The sequence below is a fragment of the Lepisma saccharinum genome, chromosome 14 (genome assembly GCF_977018435.1).
Source record: "Lepisma saccharinum chromosome 14, izLepSacc3.1, whole genome shotgun sequence".
Lineage (NCBI taxonomy): Eukaryota > Metazoa > Arthropoda > Insecta > Zygentoma > Lepismatidae > Lepisma > Lepisma saccharinum.
In genome coordinates, this window is record NC_139242.1 from 77,812,038 (window position 1) to 77,838,976 (window position 26,939).

The following is a 26,939-nucleotide window of genomic DNA, read 5'->3' on the forward strand; positions in this document are numbered from 1 at the left end:
TGAATGTATCACCTCCATGTGAAGACACGTTAAGCGACGGAATGAAAGTGTTGCAATATGCAGATATTAAACACCAGAACAAGAATAATGTCTAGATTAGGATGTAAGCCAGTGTCACACGGCAGTTGGGCACGTCTTCCCTTTGCCATCGACTTCTTTCTCTTATTCAGTTCCCGACAGAATTAGAAACCGTTTCTAAATCCATCGTTATTATTTAATACCATAGAACTACTAATCAGCACACTGGCCAGGAAACAGGAAAATTTCCCATCCCGATCCCGACTTTTCGGGACCCCGAGCAGTCGAGAAATGTCTAGAACTTATTGGAAACTGTTAGTTTTATTCCAGAAATGCAGAAACAATCATTTGAAGTGAAAATTACGTGTATAATTCGAGATTTCCAGAGAAATTTCGAACATTTCCCGTCCCGACATATCTCATGGGACAGGCAGTAACCCCCTTCCTAGCCTCTTTTGCGGGTTGTTGTCCTATACTTCAGGAGGCCTTAGAAAGAGCGCTTTGCGGGCTAACAGCAGACGTCGTTCGCACACTATTGCCGATACTCTCGTCTCGTCTGCTTCTCAGCCGAACAAACAGGCCGAGGTAGCAAGAAGCACAAATTTTGCCAACCCGGATTTCGAAAGCCCTGGCCTTATAAAGAAGAAAGCAGTGGAAGAAAGCACCGAAATGCGCATTCGTACACTCGATTTCATCTGTTCTGGCGTGGTAGTGCAACACTAGCGCATAGATTTGAAATTCGTTTCATGGATAAATTCACCTCTTGCCGTCGTGTCGTCATCATAACCCAACAACAACCCAACCATCTTGGATGGTACAACAAGCACTTGTTGTGGTTGGATAAAAACAGTAGAAGAACGAAATTGCAATGGCCAAAAAGGAAACAAGTTGGCCGACGTAAAGATGAAACTTGAATTTTCGGAAAATTATTGATTCTTGGAGAATAGCACGAATTTTTTAGTGTATAGGTGTTCTTTAAAAATTCTCCGGTTGAATAGTAACAGGTTAGAGCTTAGATCATAGGAAACGGAACCTTAAAATCTAGGCCTACTTAATCAAAGTTTGATAACATTACAATCATGGACTTGATAGGCGAAATATTTGCTCTTGGAATTGATGCTATTGTTTTTGGAGTTTGTTGTAATATGTATATAAAAAATAGACGAGCAGTGGACGCTGTCCAGGTAAGGCGAATTATGGCGTAGTCATTTTTTAGACACTTTGTGCAGTGGTATTATTTTGAATCCAGGACAATTTATTATTAAATCAAGTTCCTAATGGATAAGCCTATAATTGACATAAAATTCATTGAATCTGTCATATGCAAAATCTGTAGTCTGAACACACACACACACAGTTAGTACAAGGTGAAACGTTTGTGTAATAGCACATGCTTCGCCAGAGCTTGTCCTTCAAGTTAGGTACCAGTTTCATAGATCGGAGACACATTAAAATCGCATATTTTGTGTTTCGCATGATTCGTACTTACCAATTGTGTATTGCGGAACATAGTTCAAGGTGCCATTATGCTTTTTACACGAAAACACACAATTTTTCACATTCAGAGTGCTTTTTTTATTTCTTTCTTCGCTTCCGGAACATACAATATGGCGGGCACATCTTGACTCACGTTGTGGTTTCAACCTCCTTCACCGAAAAATACCTACTATCGTGTTAGTCACATGTAGAAATTATACATTATGCACGGATAGCCCGGGTAGCTGATGGATAGCCCCAGGAACCATTATGCACGGTAGCTGACCGATAGCCCAATGAACCATTTCCGATAAGGTTAGGTTTGGTTACGTTAGGCAAGCATAGTTAAAAAAAAAAAGGGTGGTGGTGAAACACTGACAGGGACTTACGTCATAAAACATACGCAGCATCCGGTTGTCGTAGGGCAAGCAAATGAAAGCAATGGCAATTGTGCATCGGTGAGATATTTCTCTTGAAAAATACATGATTTCCTGGTCAAATATATTCCACGATGAAAGAAAATACCTCGACGAACATTGTAAACCTTGGAGAAACTCATTTCCGTAAGTAGTTTCTTGTGTAAAATTGAAGAAATGTGTCTCTAGTGGATGAAACTGTTACCTCAAGTTGATATAAGGCCGAGGTTCAGGCGTTTTCTGGCTAATTATTTTTCCTTCTGTATTCTCCCATTTGCTTATTTGTTTGTAAACACCCATTTTTTTACTGTCATGATGCGGACTGTTGCTGCCATTTTTGTCACCGTAGGCAAAGGGGGTTCTGCTTCATTGTTAGATTAGATAGGTCAATTTAGGGCTCTTAGAATCTTAAATTATTTGAAAAGCTGGTCATATTTTATCTAGTCACCAGGCACTGCTGGATGCATTATCAGAATGTTCCAAATATTTTCCATCTCGAAAATGGGCAAATTTTTCTCAGCTTGAATGCTAGGATTTTAAATAATTCTCGTCACGATAAAAAAATGCCATCCATCCTGAATTCCAGTAATCTTCAAGACTTCCAAATACTCCAATAAAACTTGCAATAAATGTTAAAACATTTGGCTCATATAAAAGTTTGAGTGGCCCTAATTTATGTTATACTTGCAACTTTTATAAATTAATGGACAGTACTTGTTTAATGATTTAGTTTCTTCAATGCTAGTGGTATACCAGAATACCTAGTATGAAGGTTGTTTGATTAATATCACTCAGATTAAGGAAATAATTTATGGATTCATGTACAGTCTATACAATGATAATTTGCAGATCTGAGAACTTTTGCTGAAAGTATATTAATTTTTTAATCATTCAGTGATGTTTATTAGGCCCCTAGATACTCGAAATTTTCAAAGAAACAGCACAGGAACAAAATATGGTAGAATCTTGATAATTCAATTGTCTAATCTGAGAAAAAGCCTTCACTGTGTTGGAGGTGGCAATTCACTATGTGAAAAGCAATCAGAGGCAACACCTATTGACAATCTGTTATTCAGATAATGGCATGACATTGCTGCTTAGAAATGATGCAGCATACTAATGTGGAAGACACTTGGCCATTTTTTCCCTAACGTTCCCTACATTACTACTGTACTGAGCAATGTAAGTGCAATATTCATAACAATACTGTGTATTCCATTTTTCACATACTGTAATTTTTGTTATATTGTTTTATTTTGTGTCTTCCAATTTTACCTAGGTTTTTCCATAGTCTGATTTTTTGGAATTCCACCTTGAATTATCAGGACTCTACTGTCTGTGTACTGGAAAGTGAAGGTTATGGCTCACAGAAACAAAAAATCTAATGTAAACGGAATTGTAAACACAATTAATTTCTGTTGTTTCAAACCACAATTATGTTTTCATGGATAAACTTGGCAAATATTTAATGTTGAAATACATACAAAATATAGATTGTCAAACTGTCATTATCACTCTAACTAAACACAAAACCTAATAAAATTTATCAACCTATTATTTCATAAAAAATCAATAAAATTCAGCTATAAAGACTGAAAAAAATATGTCTCCTTAGCATTATAAAACTAATTATTTTTTAAATTTTAAATTACACTTTGCAGAAGTAGTATTCCACAAAAGGAAATGTATTGCCTTAGTTTCACAAGAAGCAAGACAGCATAATACATGCTATGTTCCAAATTAAACTCAAACAACAGATCAATAAATAAATACACTTTCATTGTGTTTTGATGCGAGAATTTTATGAAGAAAGTTAAGGTACTATAAGAAAATACATTAAACAATAAAAGACAAATGTGTAAATTTATATGCACTGTGCTTAAAAATATATTAGCAACTTTTATGCAGGTTTTGTTGTTAAAAAAGTCACAAAATGGGTTTTAAATAACATTATTTTTAAAATAAAAGTTATGATTTTTATTCACCCTGCTCAGCATATTATTAAATACATATGGACATTATGTTTCATGTTGTTATGATTTGAACAATTCTGACGAGCTTTTATCTGTTCATCATTTATTTTTTCAGAATGTGCAACAGATCGAAATAAACTCTAAACTTGAAAGTATGCTCAAGTCCCAACCAGACCACAAGCTGCCCTACGTGGCTGTCAGAGGATCAGTGCATGCTCTTGGTCCACCAATCAAAAGCCAGAATTCTCCAGATGTGACTGGTGTAATCCAAAGGTTGAGCTTGAAGGAACACACTATTGCCAGAAGTTCTGCAGGTTTCTGGTAAGGAAATTACATTCTGTAGGATTTGTGTCTACTACTTTTCTTTTCATACTATGGGAATGAGAGATGCGGTAATAGATAATACAGGTACTCACGTCAGTACCTGTATTACTTTTCTTTGTTGTAATGCCTGTAGCTTTATGCACTTATAGGCTGGAGAGGCTACCTTCCACTAAAGGTTAATGCATCTATCCAGTTTAGTCATTTTCATGAGGATCCTCGAAACCTTATCAAATGAAGCTAGTTCTGGCCAGTAACTTTACAAAAATTATCTCAATTCAGTAGAATATATAAGTTACAGATGGACATATGCACCTAATAATTAATTAAATCATCTCTTTTGTGACAAATCCTGATTACTTAAAATTTCCATTGAACTTTCACAAATCAGAACATTGAATTGACACCAATTTCTACATTATCAATGAATTTAATTCCAAACTGCTGACATTTTTCATGTAACATGTAGATTCATTGCATATTTTTCCAGCAGCTTGATCAATGTATTTCCCACAGATGGAGCTGACATTGCATTTGTTGTATATTGTGTCTCCAATAATGAAAATTAATCCCTTGCCTTCATTATGATACCATTCTCTGTCCACAAATACGTGTATTTGATTCACATGTGGGATTCTCTATCTCATTCAGGAAGCACCAGCTCTCGCCATGACATCCCACCAGACTCGTAGGCCACCTTTGTGGAAATTGAAATCCAAAGCCACCAAGCTTTTTTGTGGTTCATCACACTGGCATATTCTAAACTGCACCAAGAATTGTGTCTCTTTCAATATGCACGATCACTTTTAAAACTTCTGTTTTTTAAGCAACAATTGCTTTTTTCCCCTTGCAGAATGAGGAAAACACGTTCATCCCAAACTGGTTGGCAAAATACATTATTTCTTTAAAAAAAAAAAAAAAGTAAAGTGCTCCCCTGTGCTTAGCACCATGCCATGAAGGCGTATAGGGGGTTTGGGGGTAACGCCCCACACTTTCTTGATCCGGTCGTGAGTGGGGGTGATGTGATCATCACGCCCCTGACCGCCTTTACCCCCCAGGGTTTCCCCCAGGTACCCAATGTTATTCGACGCTGGGTGGGCGCCGGGGCCGCTTCCATCGTTAGAAAAGTTTCTTTACACCAAGTAAAGATGTTGTTTACAACACTCCCCTTTCTTCCTCTCTACTAGCTATGCCATCCCTTCTGCGTTAAACAAATGTATTTTTTCTAAGAAATAACTCCTTCAATTTACAATGATGTGTGGGTTGCTCTCAACTTATTAAATGGAATGGGGTTGCAACACTGCATGATGGAAGATTGATAGCCGCTCACAATTTTTTGTGTGAAGCGAACCTGAGGAAAGCTCACTGACCAAAGCCAGAAGAGCTGCTTTTTCTACTCACCTTCTAGAACCAGGTGAGAGGTAGCTCAGTTTGAAAAGTGTAAACTTCAGTCGATGGAAAATGCTGACTGTAGGCAGAAATGCAGGCAAATAGAAGGTGAAGTAGCATTTGATGGTTTGAAGGAGTTGGTGTTGAATGAATAATAAAACTTAATTGTGTTACAGCTTTATTTGGGTGTGACTCTGTGAATAGGCAGAAACTGGCACTGTGTCCTCCCATGGTTAATTCCCAGCGAGATCACATTCCAGTGCTGAAGATTGCATCTAGAAATCCAGCCCAAAATATCATGTAAGGCAAACTTCAGATTTACTCTATATAACAATTATAATAACAATAATAACCCATGTCCTTGTAGCCAGCCCCCGTTGCAGAGTTTATTAGCACATCACACTATAAGACAGTGGCGTAGCAACTTTTTGTGAGGCTGTGGGCGAGATTAGAATGTTATTTAAATTTGAAATCTCAATGTGAATCGATACAAAATCTTCAGGCATATATCAGCAGAAGTAGTATAAAATTTAAATAATAATAACATTGAAAAATTACTAATCAAAATGACATTTGATAATTTCACTTAAAATGTTTTTTTCCTTTGCCTGGATCTGAATTCGGTTACGAACTTATGAATAGCCCAGAGTTGAGACTATGTCATTCTATATGTATAATATTACCAGTCTTGACAATCGTTCGTGCGACATGGCTGTTCGGAGGTAGATTTTTATGAACTTCAGCCTGGAAAAGCTTCTGTTAGCAGCTGCAGATGTTACAGGAAAAGTCAGAATGATTCTCAGCGCAGTATGTGTAAACATTTCTTTCATACTGCACGTGTTTGAATCAGTGGCGTATTCTGATAAATTGACCTGGTTTACTTCAACAATTCTTATTTATTGTGTTTATTTATTATACAGCCTATCCAAATTAATTAGAATAATATAAATAAAACAGCAGGCATGCAAGGCAAACAAAAACAGAAGTCTGACAACTTAATTTTCCGGCAATTTCGATATTTTTCATATAATCTCTATTTTTACCTAAAATTTGACATTGATTTCCTTGTACCAAGGGAAATTTCTCTTAGTGTAGCAACACTACCTCTGTCAAGCGCAGTACAGAAAGCAGGAATCCTTGGTACAGCCACGGACACTTCTCGGTTGTAATGATCTGATTGGGACACAGTAGGCTACATGTCCATGACTGTACAATCAACAATCACTCATCCCCATCTTCGCAAATTAACCAAAAGTGGTACAAGAAGCGAAGTAAACTAAAACAAATCAATCAATCAATTATTCAGATTGTAACATTTAACCATGATTTAAAGCATGATATGAACAAAATTAAGTGTCTTCTATTCGGCGACAATTTTGTATCCTTAAAATACTTTGCTGCAGAACCGCGACACATCAACACTAATCTTCTTAACACAATATTCAGCGATATTGTCAATATTTATAGAATCTAACAATAATGAAATGCTTAATTTGATCATTCCTTTCTTCATCAATTTTTTGTATGAAGAATGTTTTGTGAATTTCTATGATGCACCACCACCATTAACTCGTAAGGATACTTGAATGGGTAAAAATGACCCAAGCAATTTTGAATATTTTTTCAGTTTTACCAATGAGTTCCTGAGGCGACCTTCTCAGAACATTTCCAGTGAACCCCTCTGAATGTCATGGCCTTGAATCAGCTATGGGACTTTGTTAGTTCCCCTCTCAGGGCCCTAGAAACACTGCTTGTGTAAATTTTACCCAAACGTGTGCTCCTGTGTTTCAATTTGGTATATAAACGTTATTTTTTTCTCATTTTTATTAATTGAGAATTACAATAAAGATGTTCAGAATTAATACAATTAGTTTAAGCAATAAAGGTGTTGTTATTCAAATGCTTTAATGTAATTATAATTTGGACTAACAAAGTAATTTTGCTTCTGGGTAATATTTATACAGCGAGTCTCTTTGGTAAAAAATTTAGTGTGCGTGTTGAAAGTTTTTTTTGGGGACGTTTGAATAAATCACTTGTTACACTACACTACTGCTATATGTAATAAGCATCAGCTGATAGCGAAATCTGGGACCTCCAATTTCACAGTGCGTGCACATGTGACTACGTTTGATTCAGGGTTGCCAGCTCTCATTAACAGGAGCACACATTCATACATATAGAAGCTAGAATTTTTAAAAAAGTAGCAAAACTTCTCCCGTACTGTTTTCACAATACTTTAAAGTGTCTTTTGCTTTAGAAATCATTGTGGGAAATAGCGGCGAGAGCTATATTAACTCAAGATAAATTTTGTATTTTCAAGTAAAAAATAAAAATGCTGCATTTTACTTTAATTCAAATATGAGTTTTTTTGTTTTTTTTGCATTACAGAGAAGTTGTGAGTTTACCTAGCACAATGTTATTGTCCCACAAAAAAATATTGTTACGTCGTCTTAAAAATATGTAGAAAATATAGTCCCAAAGATCCATTTTTTCGAACCTCCATTTTGAGGCTCAAATAAAAGAACGAATCATTGATTTAGAGAAAAAATTCTCTGACAGTTTAATGCCCCATTTAGTTTTTTAGAGAACTTTTCATGTTTTGTCTCCTTACCGAAAGGTCAAAATTTATATTTTTACAGACTTTTTTGGCATTCTGGATGGTGGTGTCCACCGGTCCAATACACAGGCTGAAATCTCAAGAGTTAAGTTTCCCCAAGGAGACTCGAACCTGCCTGCATCCCGTAGCCAGAGCACAAAACATGACACCTTACACTGCATGGGCATGGAGAGGGGGGGGGGGAACCTGCATAACAATTGGTGACCCGGTGTTTTTTATCATGTGAAGTGTGGAAATATATGCCACTATATAACACATGTTATTTCATGCACACACCCATACACATTAATCTTTGTGATAAGCGGCACAATGTAGGCCCCGTGATGCATCACATACTCGGAGGGTAATTAGAAATAAGGGTTATCACAAAATACAGGGTGTCCGACTTAAAAGTATAATAAAAGAAAATTTAATAACTTGAGAAGTAATTGAGATATTTATTGGCGGTTTGCTTCTACAAGTATGTTAACTCAAAATGTTTTTTTACATACCTAATACACCTCGATATGTGCACCATTAGTCGCGTGACAGACATCTAATCTGTATTCCACTTTTCTCCAAGTGTTTTGCAGCATTGCAGGCGTAACATTAGCGATAGCTGCACGAATGCGATGGTGTAGATCTGGTAGATCACGAACTGGTGTCTGGTACACTTGATTCTTGATAAACCCCACAGAAAAAAATCAAGTGACGTAATGTCTGGGCTTCTAGGGGGCCAAGCAATCCATGGACTACCTCTCCCAATCCAGCGATCTGGGAACTCATGATCCAAGAAATCCCTCACAATGTTCGCAAAATGGCATGGTGCGCCATGTTGTTGAAAGATCACTTCATGAGGAAGTTGTGGCACAACATACAGCTCCAACATGTCGATGTATGTTCTTGCATTAACTGTAGGCTCCGCGAAGAAGAATGGGCCTATAACCCTGTCCTTCAACAATCCACACCACACAGTCACTTTAGGAGAGTCACGTTCCCACTCCATCACTACGTGGGGGGTTCACTTCCCCATATGCGGCAGTTGTGCGTATTTACCTTGCCGGAAGTGTGAAATGTAGCCTCGTCCGAGAAACAGATGAAATCGAGGAATGCCTTGTTTTCATCAATTTTTGCCAGAATTGTCTCCGCGAAGTTCTTCCGTCGTGGCCTGTCCTCGGGCTTGATTTTGTGACGAAGCTGCATTTTGTACGCCCGTAGGCGGAACCTTTTATGGACGACATCGTGTACTGTCGAACGAGGTAACTGTAACTGCCTACTTGCTTGTCGGATTGACTTACGAGGGCTCTGCTGGAAGGACGCTCGGATTAATTCAACAGTAGCCTCTGGAACTGCGTGCTTGGCATGGCGGCTCGACATCGAAAGCAAACTTCCAGCTTCCCAAAGCTGCTTGTCCCAATTCTTGATTAAAATGTAACTGGGAACATCGTCGGTTGGTCGCAGTCCATATTCAAGCCGAAAACGACGTTGTACCAGTGTAACAGACTTTAGTTCCACGAGAGAAAGCACACAGAACACCTTCTGCTGTGGAGTCTACATGGCTACTCACATGCGCGTTTACGTGAACAAAGCAGTTATGTGCAGTTACGCACATGCACACGCGATACCAACTGCCGCAAGCACACGTAAGAAAACATTTTGAGTTAACATACTTGTAGAAGCAAACCGCCAATAAATATCTCAATTGCTTCTCAAGTTATTAATTTTTCTTTTATTATACTTTTAAGCCGGACACACTGTATGTGAAATTTTACTAGAGGAGTAATAAGGGTTCAATACCCAATGCAGGCACATAGTGGTTCGGATCTTACTTTAAACTGTAGGTCCTGTCCCGATTAGCCTTACTGTGCATTAAGTGGACTCAAAAAACACCAAATCAATCAATTTTACTAGAGGAAACAAAACCAACTCTACCAGACCTTCATACACTGTTGTGTGGACAAAAGTGGAGCCAGCATGTTATTAAATGAACATGGCAGAATAGATGAATTGGAACTTTTTAAAATTAGTTCATCCATTGCAGTTTGATACTGAAACTCTACTTACCTTTTAGGTCTGAGCGAGAGCGTACTCTCTCTGAATCTCACAATGTGGTGCCATTTGCTATAAAACAACACAATGTATCGATCAAAGTTGAGGATCCTTTGTCTGCCGATATCCTTGACCTTACATCCACCGGAACTCACCTGGACAGTCTCACCCCAAGCAGCCTCTCCCATATCCTGAGTTTCTTTTTTATCGCCGTGAAACAGTATGCCGTTATTCAAATGGAGAAGATGCTCGTACAGGGCTCGTTCGTGACCGGCATCGGGGAGCTTCGACTGTTGGAAGATGGTATTATCCTTTGCCTGCCGTCGGATGGTTCTCCGTTCTGCATCACGGAGCTTCGAGTGGCGGCCCTTGCCAACCAGCTGCTGAAGAAGAGTGAGTTCAGTAAGATCCTCTTGGGCATGAGTGGTGCAATGGCGATATTTTTGATTGGTGCAGCTTTCGATGGCTGGTGGCGTTACAAGAGGCAAGATGATAGAGATTACTGATTCACGACAGCCCAAAATGGAAGCCACTTGAAAATTGTCGTTGCTTTTTATACATCAAAGAAAATATGATGACATTTAATATTTTGGCTTATACTTTTTATGTAATATTATTCAAGACAGTTTTTATATATTTTATTTATTTAATATTAAGTGTCTCAAACTTTGTAAACAGTGTGTTCATACAAAGCAAAGGAGTGTTTGTATGTAGATGTGATTAATGAAATACAGGGTATGTGTGCATTGGGATACTTTGGATATTCTTGAAAAGTTATTCTAGAAATGGGAATTTCTGCAATAGGCTATTTTAATGTCTAGCTTATGAGAATTTGTGAGTATCATTTGAATTACTTTACAGAGATTGTTCTTGTAGCATAGAGAAAACAATCATCAGCCATACAAAAAAAAAAAAAAGAAGGTGCACACAGAAATAAGGCTTGGAGGACTCCAAGGTTGCCATATCAGGGATGAAAAAAGTTGACGCTAAACAATGTGTACTTTTGTGTGCACCTTCTTTTTTCTACTACTGACGATGTAGCCTGCTGCCGTGAAAGGTTCAATTTTTTCCAAAGCCTGGTTCCTGTTTCCTTATTGCTTCGTATATAGCATCCCACAAGACTTTCAACTAGAAGGGGGGATTTTCCACCTAACAAATACCACCTTGAATCAAACACATGGAGGGGCCTTACCGATGACGCAGTGATAGCGTCGTCGCCTCTTAATCTAGAGGTCCCGGGTTCGATACCCAGTGGAGGCACATATAGATCGACCACAAGGAAAAAAAACCTTGGGACGAAAAGTCCCCATGCAGCTTTCCCTTCTTCCCTCCAACTCGGGCCATAAGGAAGGATGGTCCACTCTCCCCCTCCCCTACTCGCGGGGGTACGGTGGACAGGACTCTCAGGTTGTTTTGCTCGTGGTTCCACTATAGTGGTTTGGATCCCACTTTAAACTGTAGGTCCAGTCCCAATTAGCCTAACTGTGCACAAATTGGACTTAAAACACCAACTCAATCAATCAAACACATGGAGATTTAGGAAGATGTCCTATCACCAGCTATCCAACAAGTTATCCACCCCTGTTTGGTTATTGCTGACACCTGGAAAGTGACTCATTCCTTTTGTGGGCCTCTCCAATGACGTATTGGTAACACTATCACCTTGTAATCAAGAGGTCCCAGATTGAATACCTGGTGGAAGCACATAGTGGTTCAGATCCCACTTTAAGCTGTTGGTCCAGCCTTGATCTTCACAAGTTCACCAGCAATGTTTCAAGTTTTGGAATGTCCTTGACCCCACTAGTGCTCAGGGGATATAGGTTATTTTCAAATGTTGAAACAGAGAGCAGGAACAGTGCAGGAGATGACCTTGAAATGAACAATTGAATAAACATGAGTTCCAATATATACAATTATAATCATGCTAAGATAAACTATGCACTCTGCTCTCTAAAATGCATTTAAATGCATTATGAAACTTCATCAGAGGATCTCAAATTAAGTGAAATTATTTAATATGTGGGGAACAGTATAATATTTCCCCAAAGAAAGAAACTGATATGCATGAAGTCAACTGACGATTTAGTGTTTAGTAAAATGTGCATTATTTATTGTTAAAATGAGGTTAAATGTAAACTTATTTTAATCATCCAAGATAAATAATGCATTACATAAAAATTGCAATCATGCAGTGTGCTCATCTTAACCTGTGTCAAGATCATGACATAGCTCAGTGGCAATTGTGGATAATGAATAAATCATTTACGTGGCTGGATCTGAAAACACTTTCTTCACATGTATTAAGGACAGAGGGTATTTCAATCCTGTCAAAATGTGCTTCAATATTGAAGATAGAGACTGTTGCTACATTATGCATATCTCCTTACTTGGCAGTTGGAAGCAGCTCTTCAATTTATTAATAACTATTAAAAGCAAAATTCACACGTGTTTAGACACTCATGTATTTCTTTCTACAATGAGAATCCTTCCTCCTAACATTTTTCATTATTTACAGCCGTATTTTGTGATTTCTCATCTGATGTTATCTTCTTTGGCATTTCTCCTTTTCCACTCATGTGCTTTGTAGTGTTCTATTGTGCCTCATGTTCCTAGAGTAAAAAAGAAAGTAATACTTCCTCATGTTCCCATGTAAGGACCTAACTTCTGTGTGTGTTTGGCACAAGCCACGTAGATCACCCATTTGTTTGGCTCTTTGCACTCCATGAATGAACTTACCTGCACGATAGTTGTGTGCCACTTTATGTTTTTGGCATGCACAGGACATGTACTAATGCAGGCTCAACCAGGACTTGAACCTGAACATTTGACATACAGTGACATTGCTCTATCAACTAACTTACTGGATCAGCACTGACTTCACCTGATTTTTCACTTCTGCTGGTTGATCTGTGTGAATTACTCTCGAGCAACGGAAGCAAAATACCAGATAAAAATGGCTGCTTCACCTGATTGCTCAGTTTCTACACTAATAGTAGTTGTCATAGGTTGAATCCCACCATTGTAATATAAAATACCAGGTTGAGTCAAAAGTTCTTTCATTTTTTCACATGGGAAACAGTGAAGCTGGAGAAAAAGCCTGGAAAGCCAAGCAAGCACCTCGTGGTGGGCACATGGTGTACACGCCATCTTGTACATACATTCACACAGGCACAACACCTCGTGGTGGGCACATGACGTACATGCCATCTCGTACATACATTCACACAGGCACAACACCTCGTGGTGGGCACATGACGTGCATGCCATCTCGTACATACATTGACACAGGCACAACACCTCGTGGTGGGCACATGACGTGCATGCCATCTCGTACATACATTGACACAGGCACAACACCTCATGGTGGGCACATGACATGCATGCCATCTCGTACATACATTGACACAGGCACAACACCTCGTGGTGGGCACATGACTTACATGCCATCTCGTACATACATTGACACAGGCACAACACCTCGTGGTGGGCACATGACGTACATGCCATCTCGTACATACATTCATACAGGCACAACACCTCGTGGTGGGCACATGACGTGCATGCCATCTTGTACATACATTGACACAGGCACAACACCTTGTGGTGGGCACATGACGTGCATGCCATCTCGTACATACATTGACACAGGCACAACACCTCGTGGTGGGCACATGACGTACATGTCATCTCGTACATACATTGACACAGGCACAACACCTCGTGGTGGGCACATGACGTACATGCCATCTCGTACATACATTGACACAGGCACAACACCTCGTGGTGGGCACATGACGTACATGCCATCTCGTACATACATTGACACAGGCACAACACCTCGTGGTGGGCACATGACGTGCATGCCATCTTGTACATACATTGACACAGGCACAACACCTCGTGGTGGGCACATGACGTACATGCCATCTCGTACATACATTGACACAGGCACAACACCTCGTGGTGGGCACATGACATGCATGCCATCTTGTACATACATTCACATGGGCACAACACATTTTAACAAGGCACAGTGCAATTACAGAGGTTGACAAATAGGCCATGTGTATCTTGTTACAACGTTATTGGAAATAGTGGTGAAAGCTGCGAGGGAAATTTGTGTGGTGGAAGGTGAAGGCACATTGAACATTAGTACTAAACATAAATGGTTCAAGTGTCAAGTGGTTCTCATCTGGGGACATGAGTGTGTAAGGCAAGTCCCGATGTGGGAGACCGGGTGCCATTGATGCAGATGCCCTGCTACAGCACATGACAGCCGATGCAAGCATCAGTACATGGCAACTGGCACGACAGGTTGGATCGTATGAAAGTACCGTGGTTCACTCTCTTCACCAAATAGGTTTTGTCATCTCCATCTGTCAACAATTGCTTCAAAATCCATGGGACAACAGGTTTTGGCGTTGAATTGTCACAGGTTACGAAAAGTGAATCTTTCTACAATATTCCGCCGGTGGTAAGCAGTGGTTGCTGTCACGGGAAGAAGCAATGCCACTTGTTCAAAGGGGACAGTTTGAAAAGAAGATCATGTTGCGATATAGTGGAATATCAATGGTCCTGTGTTCTGGAAACTCATACCAGATGGTCTGCTATCGATGGGAACCTTTACACTGTACAACTGCAGTGGGTCCATGATGCTATGCTCCGCTCCAGAAGTAACCAACATTGATGCATCGGAAAAGCACTTTGTTACAGGCTGATAATGCCCCATGTCACCTATCATGAATTGTTACCCAGAAACACAGGACTTGGAGGGAATTGAAGTGTTGCCTCATCTCCCGCCATTCAATTACATTTCTTTCGCTCCCTCACACAGTTCCTTCAAAGATGACAGTTCGATACATTGGATGCTATGGAAACTGGGGTGTGAGAGTTTTTAGCCGAATGGAATTGTGGCTCTCACAGAACGTTGGCAGAAGACCATACAACAGAATGTCCTATACTTTACCGAATAATTCCGATGTCACACCTTGTGGCTCCGGTCTCAATATCTATGTGCAAAACACAACAAACATTTGACTCACCCTGGTATATCATCTTAATATAGGAGAAGAAGTGTTCTCTTGAAATACTTATTAACCACAGTTTTTCTGAGTAACATTTAATTATGAAACCATAGACAATACCCACCACAATGAATGTATGTAGCTCTATTGTAAATATGCCTTTCTATACAATATTTTCCTACTAGTCTCATAAACAAATGGTAAGAAGTTGAGATAAGAAACCTGAATGATGATGTTTATGAACAATCCATCCTTTATGTTTGTGCAGTAAAATTAACAGTGAATTTTTATTTTTATTCCTGGACTTATAGGAAGGAATATCAATTTAATAGACACTTTGAGGAATTTTTCACTTCTGGGTGACATTCTTAATGGCTTTAACAGGGTTGCCACAATATTTAACCCCCTTTCTTCAAGTATAACAGAAATTATGAGCAAATTAAATGTTATAATAAGTCTATGTAAATACAAAGACCAAGGGAGAGTGCTAACACAGTTTCTCATGGTCCTGCAGGTCATGGGTCTAATCCCTGATAGGTGCAGTTATTTACTTCTTGAGCTTTTTTGTTTCATTACACTGATGAAGGTATTTTAATCTTATTGACAAGCCAACAAAAGTTCCTACTTGTGGACTATCAGTTGCAATATGATTAAAAAAATCACCTTGTCATGGTGCAGTAAAGCCTAGTTTTTTTTTCAGGATGAAAACATGGGAACATGAAGATTGAATGTACAATAAGGAAAAATGTAAAATGGAGGTTCAAATGTATATAACATTATAATGAAGAACTTTAAAAAGATCTAAGATCAATTACTTACGTGAGTACGATTTGTCGATCAAGACAACGTTTCAGAGGTCAAGACTGCCTCCTTCTTCAGGTTAATGCGTATTCTTAGCCACCAAACATGATGTCACATTAAGAAAGTGTTAGTTGAGGATACAGGTTAAAGGTTATGGTAAAAAAAAACACTTACTGAAGAACCCGCATTGTAGCTGTAAAAACAGTCATTCTGTCCACACACAAATCTAAAACTGGTTCTGCCAAATAGTTGGAAGTTTGTGTTTTCTCTCTCGTGGGTTTTGCTACATTATCTCTGAAACTATTGGGGCTACAATGATTATATTATACCATTTTATAGCTCTCGTTCTGCTCTACAAAATGAGACTATAAGATTTTATGTAGCTGCTCAAGAAGAGTGAAATAAAAAAAAGGAAAAAGGTGCTGAAGAATCAAAGTGGGCGGGGAAGGGATACATGTGCTAATCTCACAAAAAGCGCAACAAACTGTGTTCATTTTCATTGATTTCATGTCCTAAAATACATATCTCAAATGATCTGTATTAAAAACAGCTATATTTTTGGAAAGATGCTTCACCTTAAAATCCGTTGCCTACTAATCACAATGGCTACTTTTGAACTAATACCAGTGATTAAGGCATTGAATGTGAAAGCTACTCCCTCTGTCCCATAATTATTGTCCGGTATGCCAAAATGGTAACTTTTTATTTATGTTCTTTTGGATACTTGATCGGCCAATTTGTACTGATCCTTGAGTAATAACGTTGTATGACTCATTCCCGTGTTTCATTTTCTTCTTCTGTATACACAAGTGTCACAGTTTGAATATCGGACAAGTATTTTGTGACCACAAAAAAAAGTGTACCGGACAATAATTATGGGACAGAGGGAGTAATAAATTTCAAGAAAGACTGGATTGTAGTAGTATGGTTTTAGGTAACATTCAAGTTACACCCTTCTGACAAAAATCCATGGTGAAAATATTCTCTCGGGCTATCCACCAGGTGAGATCTGGCAAGCTTACCAAGCTTTTGAGAGCTAACGTCACATTCATCTTCAAGGTAGAAGTGCACTGCTGAGCGTCAACCCAAGTTATGTGTGTTTGGGAGGTTCTCGGTGAATATGGTGGACCAAATCAGGAGCATCCTGCATCCACACTGCTGGTTGGCTATTGCTAGCCAGGCCTGGTCCAGCTCTAGCCCCATGTCATGATTAAGATGCTTTTCCCCATGGATGGCTATTGCTTCTACGTATAATAATACAGTCCCAGTAGTTTGATGATTTGGCAATAATTTCGGTGTTGCTGAAATCTATTCTGTGACCCTTGTTAATGGAATGTTCAGCTAGTCCCAAGTTCTCTGGATGAAAATTCTTGATGTAACTTCTGTTTCTCTTTGCAGAGAATACCAATAGAATAGATTTCAACAACACAAAAATTATTGCCAAATCATCAAACTACTGGGACTGTATTATTATACGTAGAAGCAATAGCCATTCATGGGGGGGGGGGGGGGGGGCAGAATAATCATGGCATGGAGCTTGAACCGGACCCAGCTTGGCTAGCAATACCCAACCAGCAGCATGGATGCAGCAGACACGGCTCCTGATTGGTCCTCTATCTAGACTAAATTGGGTTGACGCTCAGCAGTGCACTTCTACCGTGAAGATGAGAGTGACATTAGCTCTGAAAAGCTTGATAAGCTTGCCAGATCTCACCTGGTTGATAGCCTGAGATAATCTATTCATCACTTGTCACCAGGAAAGTTTCAAAACTTACTCCAGAAATCCTGGAGTTTTTCAGCTCTTGACAATGATGAATATATATGTAAATGTTGAAGGCATCCAGTGTGTGACTCTGCTAGTACATGCAATTTTTATGTTCATTTTTTTACTTATAACTTATTTTGATTATTGGCCTGGAAGTTTTTCAGCTTTAACAATGGGACTTTTTTTTCTAGGTCTGAGCAAGAGCGTTTGATCAGGCAAATCAATAACACTATTCCCTTTTACATAAAAGGATATCGTGCCAAAGTTGAAGTATTGGATCCATTGTCTTCCCAGTATCTAGACCTCACTACCATAGCTGACAAGTATGAGCCCAGCAACCCGAGTTTTTTTTCCCACATCTGGGGGTTCTTTATGGGCGTGAGGCAACGTGGCCTTCAGAACACGGAAGAAATGCTGAAGGAAGGGATGATTGTCACGGGTATCGGAGAGGTTTTGCTTGAGGGTGACGGCATTAAGCTTCAACCACCATCCAACTCCATGCCTTTTTACATTACGACGCTTCCGATCCCTACGCTAGTAAGGAGACTCCAAGAACAAAAGCGATTTTATAGGTATTTTACTTTTGTGTTTGGCACAGTCGGGATTGTTATATTGGGTTTCATCGTAAACAAGTTGTGGCAAAAAAGGGTGAGGAGAGAACAGGAAGAGGCGAGGAAACGAACCCTAGAAGAGTCTCGAAAAGAGAGGAGAAGACGAGCAAGAAATGTAGGTTCTGAAGAAGTGGAACTGCCGTTGTGCGTGATATGCCAAACGAACCCTCGGGAAGTAATCATTCTTAATTGCGGCCACGTGTGCGTGTGTGAAGACTGTGCTGAGAACATTGGCAGTCTGTGTCCCGTTTGTAGGAGTACTATAGAATCTGTCGCCCCAGCATATATTTCGTAGCAGAACCTGTGGATTGGAGACAAGTTACAAAAGCCAGTGTCTGTGATAAGCATAGTGCTTTGCTTCAAGTTTACACATGTTGACATAGATGAAATGGTACTTAGTTTTGTTGTTAGAGGATGATTTGTTGATTGTGGTTATTAGCATATTTTTGAATAAACCAAATATATGAAAAAAGAAAATTATGTTTACTGCCTAATATGATCATTATACAATAAAGAGTTTGTACTAAAATTTTCCCCTTTTCACAATTTTAGTTATTTGATTTTGTTTCTTGGATATTTTTATGATAATCTGCATTTTTCATTTGTACAAAGTGCTTTTTTTAAGTGTCTTTTGAAAAGTATTGTGGTTCAAACTGGCAACATTGGGTAATAAAATGGGATGTGATGGCCAGAAATTTTGTAACTTAAGAGATATATTGCTAATCTGAACTGGTAAAAGTAAAGGTACCCGTGTGCGTGTCCACACATGCATGATGTGGTGATGTGGAGGTATAGAGCTATTTTCTTGATCTCTGTCATAGTTGGGATCATGTGATCAGCATAATTTACCCCTCAGGGTTGCCACCAGGTAACATTTACAAGGCTGGGTAGGCCTCAGAGCTGCACAGGAACATGACCTGCCCTGGGATTCGAACCCTGGTCTTCCGCATGGTAGTCAAATGCTCTGCCAACTGAGCTATCACAGCTCTTAATTTGAACTGCTTTGTGGTATTTTGTTCCCGTATTTCATATTGATAAACAGATCGTGGCAAGTTGTCAACAACCAAAATGGACCTGACTAGCTGTCATGTTCTTCATAGCTGGGACATGTACTTTGCATTCTAGTTCCTTGCAATAAAAAAAAAGAAAGAAAAAAATCTTCTTTTTTAAAGTCCAGCATCCACCATGTTGTAGTCCAGATAATTTCCATTTAGACTTGGACAAGATTGATTCAGCTTCTTTCTAAATGGTTGCCACCACAGATTCCATTGCTGAATAAAATATCCAAAATCTGAATAAGTCTGAACATGGGAACATCCCCCAAAAATGGATTTCAAAGAGGTAGCCAGGCAGGCAGTTTGCTCTTTAAAGTAAAAATCCATTTAAAAACATGCATATGCCCCCCCCTCCCCCAATTTGCACTCAATGGAGAGAAATATGATGCTATTCTGGTCAGATATGTTTTAAAATATGCCATTATTTAATGACTGTGGTTAGTGCTCTTGCCTTTGGTGCAAGCAGCCCCTGGTTCGATTCCTTGTGAGAGTCCCCAAAATTTTGGCATTGACCCAGTGTTGTGAGGACAATTGGGAAGCTACTTGAAAAGAAGTTGTAGCAGGCTCCAGTCACGAAAGCCAGAAAAACAGCGGCAATGGGATCTGATGCGCTGACGACACGTCACCCAACGAAAATCTGCTCTGGCTCTTCAAGGGCTGTTCCGCCACAGAGTTTATTTATTTTTGTTTCTGCATACCAGGTGTGTGATGGGAGACATGGGTGCACAAAGGACGGGAGGATAAGGGGTTCAGAATCTCCCCTTCTTTGGATTTAATTTAAGAAAATAGGTCAATACAAATATGAGGGTTGTGCAGGAAGTAATTAGTCTGACTTATATTCAGTGATCTGATAGTAAAAAAAAAATATGGGAAATCTATATCAGGGTGTCTACCAGTCAAGAATATCAAAAACAGTCAAGAAATTATGTTTGTGGTCAAGAATTTTCGATATTTTTTAAAGTATAGTGAATTTACCTTGTTATATAAACCCAATACAAACAGGCTTTTTGTGATTGATCACAGCCATCTTTAATCCGAGGGAGGCCGGAGCCTTCAATTTGGCAACCCTGTAAACCGTGACATCAGCCAGCTGATGTTGCTTGGAAAAAACATTAAAGAATGAACGTCCAAAAGTGGAAAAAAATAAATTATGTAGCCTATTCATCCCATAATAACTTCATTCGCTCAAATTGTATTCGCTAGTGTATTGAACGTTATTTTCCCTAAGTAAAGCAGTATGTTATCAAGTTGTTAAAAATATACATTACATGTTTTGAGCAGCATACCAGCATTTAACGGAGCATTCCGTACGTTTCACATGTGGTGAATCATCAAATATAATAAATATCCAATATTGATGTCATTAATATTCTTAATTATCCTGTGCAAAATAAATTAGCGAAGTCGAAGAGCTATAACTATGACACAGAGGCTTAAAACGTTTACGCAAAAAGCAAATTCCACGCTAAGAAAAGGCACCACACGCTAAGTTTTTACTTTATTAAGTACAAGGGTTAAACTACAACACTCAAACAAGAATTCGTGAAACAATACAAACTCAAACCAACCTCTAAGAGCATAAAACTGCCTAACCTAACAAAAACAGTAAACACAAAATCACTAATTCCTTCACTATAACATATCTCCGCAAGAGAAAAACAACTGAAATGTAACACCTTTTAATTTCTAAGCCATGCAAAATTATCCACTTTCTCGCAGAGTACATAGTCTCCAGCACTCGGAATTTTTTTTAGCCTTGTACATACATGGGCTACATGTTTATCACATCCACAAATACTTTGTAAGTCTTACTTTTAGAACTTTAAGGTCAGTGTGTTAGATCTTCCATCATTTAAATATTTAGTTGTTAGATTCGAATCTAATTACGAAATGCTAGCAAATAAAATAGTGGCCACTGTGGCTCAGTCGGTAACGCATCTGACTACCGGCCGGTTCAAATCCAGGAACTTTTCTAACGATGGAAGTGGCCCCGGCGCCCACCCAGCGTCGAATAACATGGGTACCTGGGGGAAACCCTGGGGGGTAAAGGCGGTCAGGGGCATGATGCTGATCACATCACCCCCACTCACGACCGGATCAAGAAAGTGTGGGGCGTTACCCCCACACCCCCTATATGCCGTCATGGCGTTGTGCTAAGCACAGGGGAGCACTTTACCTTTACTTTTAGCAAATAAAATAAGGGTAAGCTACACATTATTGGAAAGTTCCATACTGCGTATGAAATGCAAAGTTGGCTTTTATTTTCTGCTTATTTCAAGTTATTTAACGGCAAATTTATATTTTATTGTTAATGTATGTTTTCCACTTACATCGTAATGTTAATCTTCTGTCCAGATTTGGAAAAAAATAAAAATATTTTACTCAGATTCCAGTGTTTCTTTAAGAGTAAACATCAATTTTGTTATTTGCGCCCATGCTATGTAGCTGGATGTTTAGGCCAGCGAGACAGCATTGCCACATTTAATTTATTCCGGCCTTAATAAAGCAGGCCGTGGATTGATCCATAACCTTATTTATAAAAGCTAATCTTGCTATTTTAGCACATATAAAAATTGAAACAATATCTATGAATCATAAGTAAATCTATTATATGGCAAAATAGTTTGTATAAGGATACCATAATTTTTATGGTAAATACAAGACTAAAAAGTTTACATGTACTGGGATTTGACAAAATTGAATATTTGGAAATCTAAAGTTGTATTGAGTTATAGTTCAGATTTCCTCACTTTGTTTCTTAAGAATTACATTTTTTTATGCGTGAAGCCTTTGTCATCATCATCCTTTGCAGTTTCCTGCCTCTGGCTGGGTCGGCATAGAAGTCAAGCCTCTCCATTTTTTCCTGGTCTTTCTGTCCTCATCTCCTAACTCTCTCCACTATCTGCTCTTTCCACAGACATCTTGGTCTCCCCCTTGACCTTATTCCCACTCCTTGTGCATTGTAAGCTCTTACTAGTAGTTTTTCTGCATCCATCTTCTTCATGTGTCCAGACCATCTCATCTGTGCCTGATCTATTCTGTCCTGAAACTTCACCACACCCACTGTCTGTCTGATCTTCTCATACCTTATTCCATCCCTTCTAGTCTTCCCCAATATACTCCTTAAAAATTTCATCTCCACTGCCTGCATCTTTCTTTTGTCTCTCTCTGTCAGTGTCCAAGTCTCTGCTCCATACATAATTATTGGCACATAGTGTGTGTTGTATGTATATTACCTTCTTGCATTTCATAGGTACATCCCTGTTCCATATTAACCTTTGAACACGTGGATATAGTCCACCACCCATTTGTCCTCTTCTGTTTAACTTCTCATCTATTCTTCCACATCTCTCAATTATGTTTCCTAGATATTTGAAGCTCTCCACTACCCTCAACTCTTACGTGTCCATCTTTATTCTTGGTACATTTCTGGCTCTGTTTCTCGTTATTAACACCTCACTCTTTTCTGCACTGAATTTCATTCCTGCTCTTCTAATTTCCTCATTCCAACTATCAAGCTGTCTCTGTACTACTTCTTCCCTGTTCCCCCATATTACTAAGTCATCAGCAAAAACAGGGCCTTCATCTCTTCCTCTCCTATCTTCTTCCCCACCTCTTTGTTAATTACATTCACTGTAATTATGAAGTGGGGGAAAGAGCACTTCCCCGTTTTAGTCCAATACTTATACTGAACCACTCCATTTTTTCCACTGGCATGAAGTTTTGTAAAAATATTAAATAAAGTCACGTGACCATTCCCCATCCAGGACGAAGCCCTTGTTAAAGTACAGCTTAGGTTTTTCATTGAATAAATATATCTATATTCTTAATTTCCAATTGTACGTAAGCAGGGCGTGATTAAATAAATGTCAAGGAAAAATCAATAATTTGGATTTGTTATTTTGGTAGACACCCTGTACAGTGCATTTCTTTATGTATGCAAGTTCCAATTTTCACCAATAAATGTTGGTTTGTTTTTGTAATGCAGAGCAGTGCCAAGTGCATGCTGTACAGGAAAGTGGAGATGAAAGGGCTGGAAGCAGAGATCCAGTATCTGCACAAAAATGGGTTGAAACCAGAGGACATGGTGACAACATGAGGGAAGGATGTTCCTTCCTCTGCCACAATGGGTAGTGGAATTTAAACACACAAGAACAAGGTTGGAAAATAACTCCTCAGGCATGCCAGTGGAAATAGTGACACAGGATAAAAGTGGACAAAGTGCACAAAATGATTATGGCAGACTGACGTGTGACTATCACACATCTGCAAAGAACTGCAGATGTCAAAATCAAAAGTGGAGTGTATTATCAATGATCATATACAGATGATTTCTGCATTCAGATTTCAAAATTCACGACCAATGAAGAACAGTTGTTGAAGTGCCTGATGGAACGAAAACTGGTGTTGCTTGAGGTCGATCCAGACAGACTAATGGAGAGATTTCTTATCATTGGCAAAACCTGGGACCATAATTACCTGGGAACGGATTTATATGTAGTAAACATGTGCTAAATATATAAATACATATTTAGTTATTTTCACCAAAATATGGAGTTAAATTTGGACTTAAAATTGTAAAAATTTACCTTTTTAATAATATAAGACACTACACGAGCTACATAAAATACCATCTAGGCATAGTAACTCTTGCCGTGACTGTCTTGAAGAGAAAACAGAAGAAAATCCCTTACGTGTGTCACAAAATCGTTGCTGTCAGCCCCACAACTAGTAGCGAGTGGAGTTAGCAATGAGCTGCTCGACTTGTAACTCTCTTCTAACGTGGAAATGTAAAATTGAGGATGGGGGGACAGAAAACTTGTAATTAACGCCATTGGAGGGTATAAAGAAAGTTCATAAACTTTCGTTTGTTTAACGTCGCTTCTGACTTTTGTCAGTTATTCGCAAGAAATTCACCCAACTCTTTTGTCACACAGGGATATGCAGTTATTACGTGAATATGACGTATATGTAGAGAAATGTTCTGAAATATGGAAATAATATGTAAAAATAACTAAAAATATGGGCCAAACCCTAATATATGTACAAATATGGAAAATAAAAACTGAATTTTTCGGGTCTACATGCCATGATGCACAAAGATAATACAAAATAGAACTGATTTCAGCTTCATACATAAATATGTATTTACATAGAGCTCTGTTCCCTGATCATTACACTCCTGAGATGGAACATCAGAGTAAGGATGCCTGCTCTTTCACTCCCAAGAAACTGGGAGAGAAATATGTTCTGGGATGCAGAAGATGGTGGACCATCTCCGAAAGATCCAAAACATCATTGGACAGCATTATGCTGTACTGTTGAGGAAGTTTAAAAGTTTTGAAAGTCAAATGTCCTGGAAAGATATGTAGAGGGGTGATTTTCCATGAGGAAAATGCTTCCATCTATTCTTCCGTCCAGGAATCCAGGATTCAAATTGCTGGAGCACCTGCTGTATTTGCTCCATCTTGCACCATTGGACTACCATCTCTTCTTGAACCTGAATAAACGTTGGCTGGGGAAAGTTAACAGGAATATTTAAAACTAATAACTTTGATTCCACTACATTTTTTTGGGAGGGGGGATGTTTAATATAATATCATACAAATTTAAGTTTATTTTACATTTTAAGTCACCATAAATATGTATTAGGGATGGGCCGATATGAAATTTTGGCCGATACCGATAAAGTACCGATATAAAATTAGATATGGTACTTGAAGAACATGAAATGTTCCTTGACCCCCTTAACAAATGTGTATTTCGAGGTGACAACAGTGCAAAAAAGTTGAATATTTAGACAATTACTTTTTAGAATGTAGGGCATCGAGATTGTCCATAAAAATTACAACAAAATGGCAGAATTTTGCTCTAAATTATAAGATATTTATCGATATATCGGATTGGTAAAATAATTGGTAATTTTACCGATACACCAATATGCCTATATCGGCCAATACCGATAGAGTACCGATTAATCGGTCCCATCCCTAATATGTATTGTACCACAGTAATATGTATATTGCCTTTACGTAGATAAGTGGCAAGTACAGAAATGTTTTTCTTTCTAGGCCTGTTGACGAGGTTTTGATTTCAGAGTTCGATAATGTTATCCCTTTCTACATAAAAGGAGACAATGTGAAAATTGAAGTTCTGGATCCACGGTATTCTGACTACCTTGAACTTGTAACATTAGGCCAAAAGTTAGAGTTTAGCTCTGCCCTGGATGCCATGCATTTACTGATGGGCACGGTTCATGTTGGCTACGTGCGTACGGAGGCAATGCTTAGAGAAGGCTCAATCCTGACGGTGGTTGGAGAGTTGTTTGTTGATCACGAAGGCATCAAGATTCAGCCACCATCTTCCGAAGATTTGCCATACGTTGTTACGACTCGTCAACTTACGACAGTTCTGAGAGCGATCCGAGAAGAGAAGAAAGTGTGGGGGTCCTTGACTCTTGTTTTTTCTACCCTTGTACTAGCCCTCTTTTCCACCATCGCATACAACATGTGGAGGAATAGGGCCAGAGGTGATAACTCTTGAGTTGATTGACCATGTTAACATCAGTGCCAAGGATGTAACACGGAAAGAAAGCAAAAAGAAACACTACAGTCTTATAGCTGTAAATACCTTGAGCTGCTTTGAAAATACAGGAACTTTTTATGTGACTGTCGACTGAGAGCAGTGTTCCAAGGATGTGATTTGGCTTCAATTTTGTACAGGTATGAAATCAAATCCATTAAACATTTTAATACTTCAATATGTACAAAATGTTTGTTCTTAAAAAGAAAGCAAGCATTGTTGAATACTTGCTGTGGTTTCAGTTTGCAAATCGCAGTGAGATAAAATAGATATACAGTGGAACCTCGATTTTATAACACCATTAAGCCTTTTTTTCCATGATTATGAAAAACTAAGTATGCTGACCAAGGCAGTAATTTATTTTATTAAAAACACAAACTAAACGTAACATTTCAACCTTCTAGCAAGGTCTTCATCAGACTCTGTATCAAGTACAAGACTTTTGTAAAAAATACTTAAAATCAGGAGAAAATGTAATATCGAGGAAAATTTTACAACATTTTTGCTCAGTTGGGACCATCAACATTCAATGTATACTGCAGGAAAATGTGAAATCGGGGTTCCACTGTACTGGTATTCTGCACCCATAGTCACTTCACTCATAAGACTTCATCTTTCTTTGGCATTACTGAACTTGTAGTATAGCATTAGCCTTCTCAACAATGCAGGTCTATTCCTTTCTGTCTTCACCTTTTGTCTCCATCTTTGTGACCTCCATCTTAATTACCCTGCAGTCATTCATTCTAATCACATGCCCAGCTCAATCTCCTTGCCTTCATGTTTGCTATTTAGAAGTTTTTTATTCATGGGCCTGTGGCTGCTCTACCACTATAATATCAGGTGATTTATATACCATATTTGCT

At 38.7% G+C, this 26,939-nt stretch overlaps 1 protein-coding gene across 4 annotated transcripts; it reads left to right on the plus strand.

The window, feature by feature from the left end:
- The first annotated feature begins 825 nt into the window (after positions 1-825).
- On the plus strand, positions 826-26,265 carry LOC145999065 (mitochondrial E3 ubiquitin protein ligase 1-like). Of its 4 annotated transcripts, none has more exons than XM_083136019.1 (3): positions 826-1,202; positions 3,999-4,204; positions 25,566-26,265. In XM_083136019.1, exons 1-3 carry the CDS (start codon positions 1,098-1,100, stop codon positions 26,035-26,037), a joined length of 783 nt encoding a protein of 260 aa, XP_082992145.1. In that variant the 5' UTR covers positions 826-1,097; the 3' UTR covers positions 26,038-26,265. The 4 variants fall into 4 exon arrangements, with proteins under 4 accessions (XP_082992145.1, XP_082992142.1, XP_082992143.1 ...); XM_083136016.1 differs by lacking the exon at positions 25,566-26,265 and adding an exon at positions 18,020-20,616; XM_083136017.1 differs by lacking the exon at positions 25,566-26,265 and adding an exon at positions 18,020-20,616 and having other exon boundaries at positions 826-1,022.
- Positions 26,266-26,939: the final 674 nt, after the last annotated feature.

Coding starts and splice junctions, on each gene's coding strand:
- LOC145999065 (XM_083136016.1), top strand. CDS start 1,098: ATGGACTTGATAGGCGAAATATTTGCTCTTGGAATTGATGCTATTGTT. Junction 1,203..3,998: donor GAGCAGTGGACGCTGTCCAG/GTAAGGCGAATT, acceptor TTATTTTTTCAG/AATGTGCAACAGATCGAAAT. Junction 4,205..18,019: donor AGAAGTTCTGCAGGTTTCTG/GTAAGGAAATTA, acceptor TTTTTTTTCTAG/GTCTGAGCAAGAGCGTTTGA.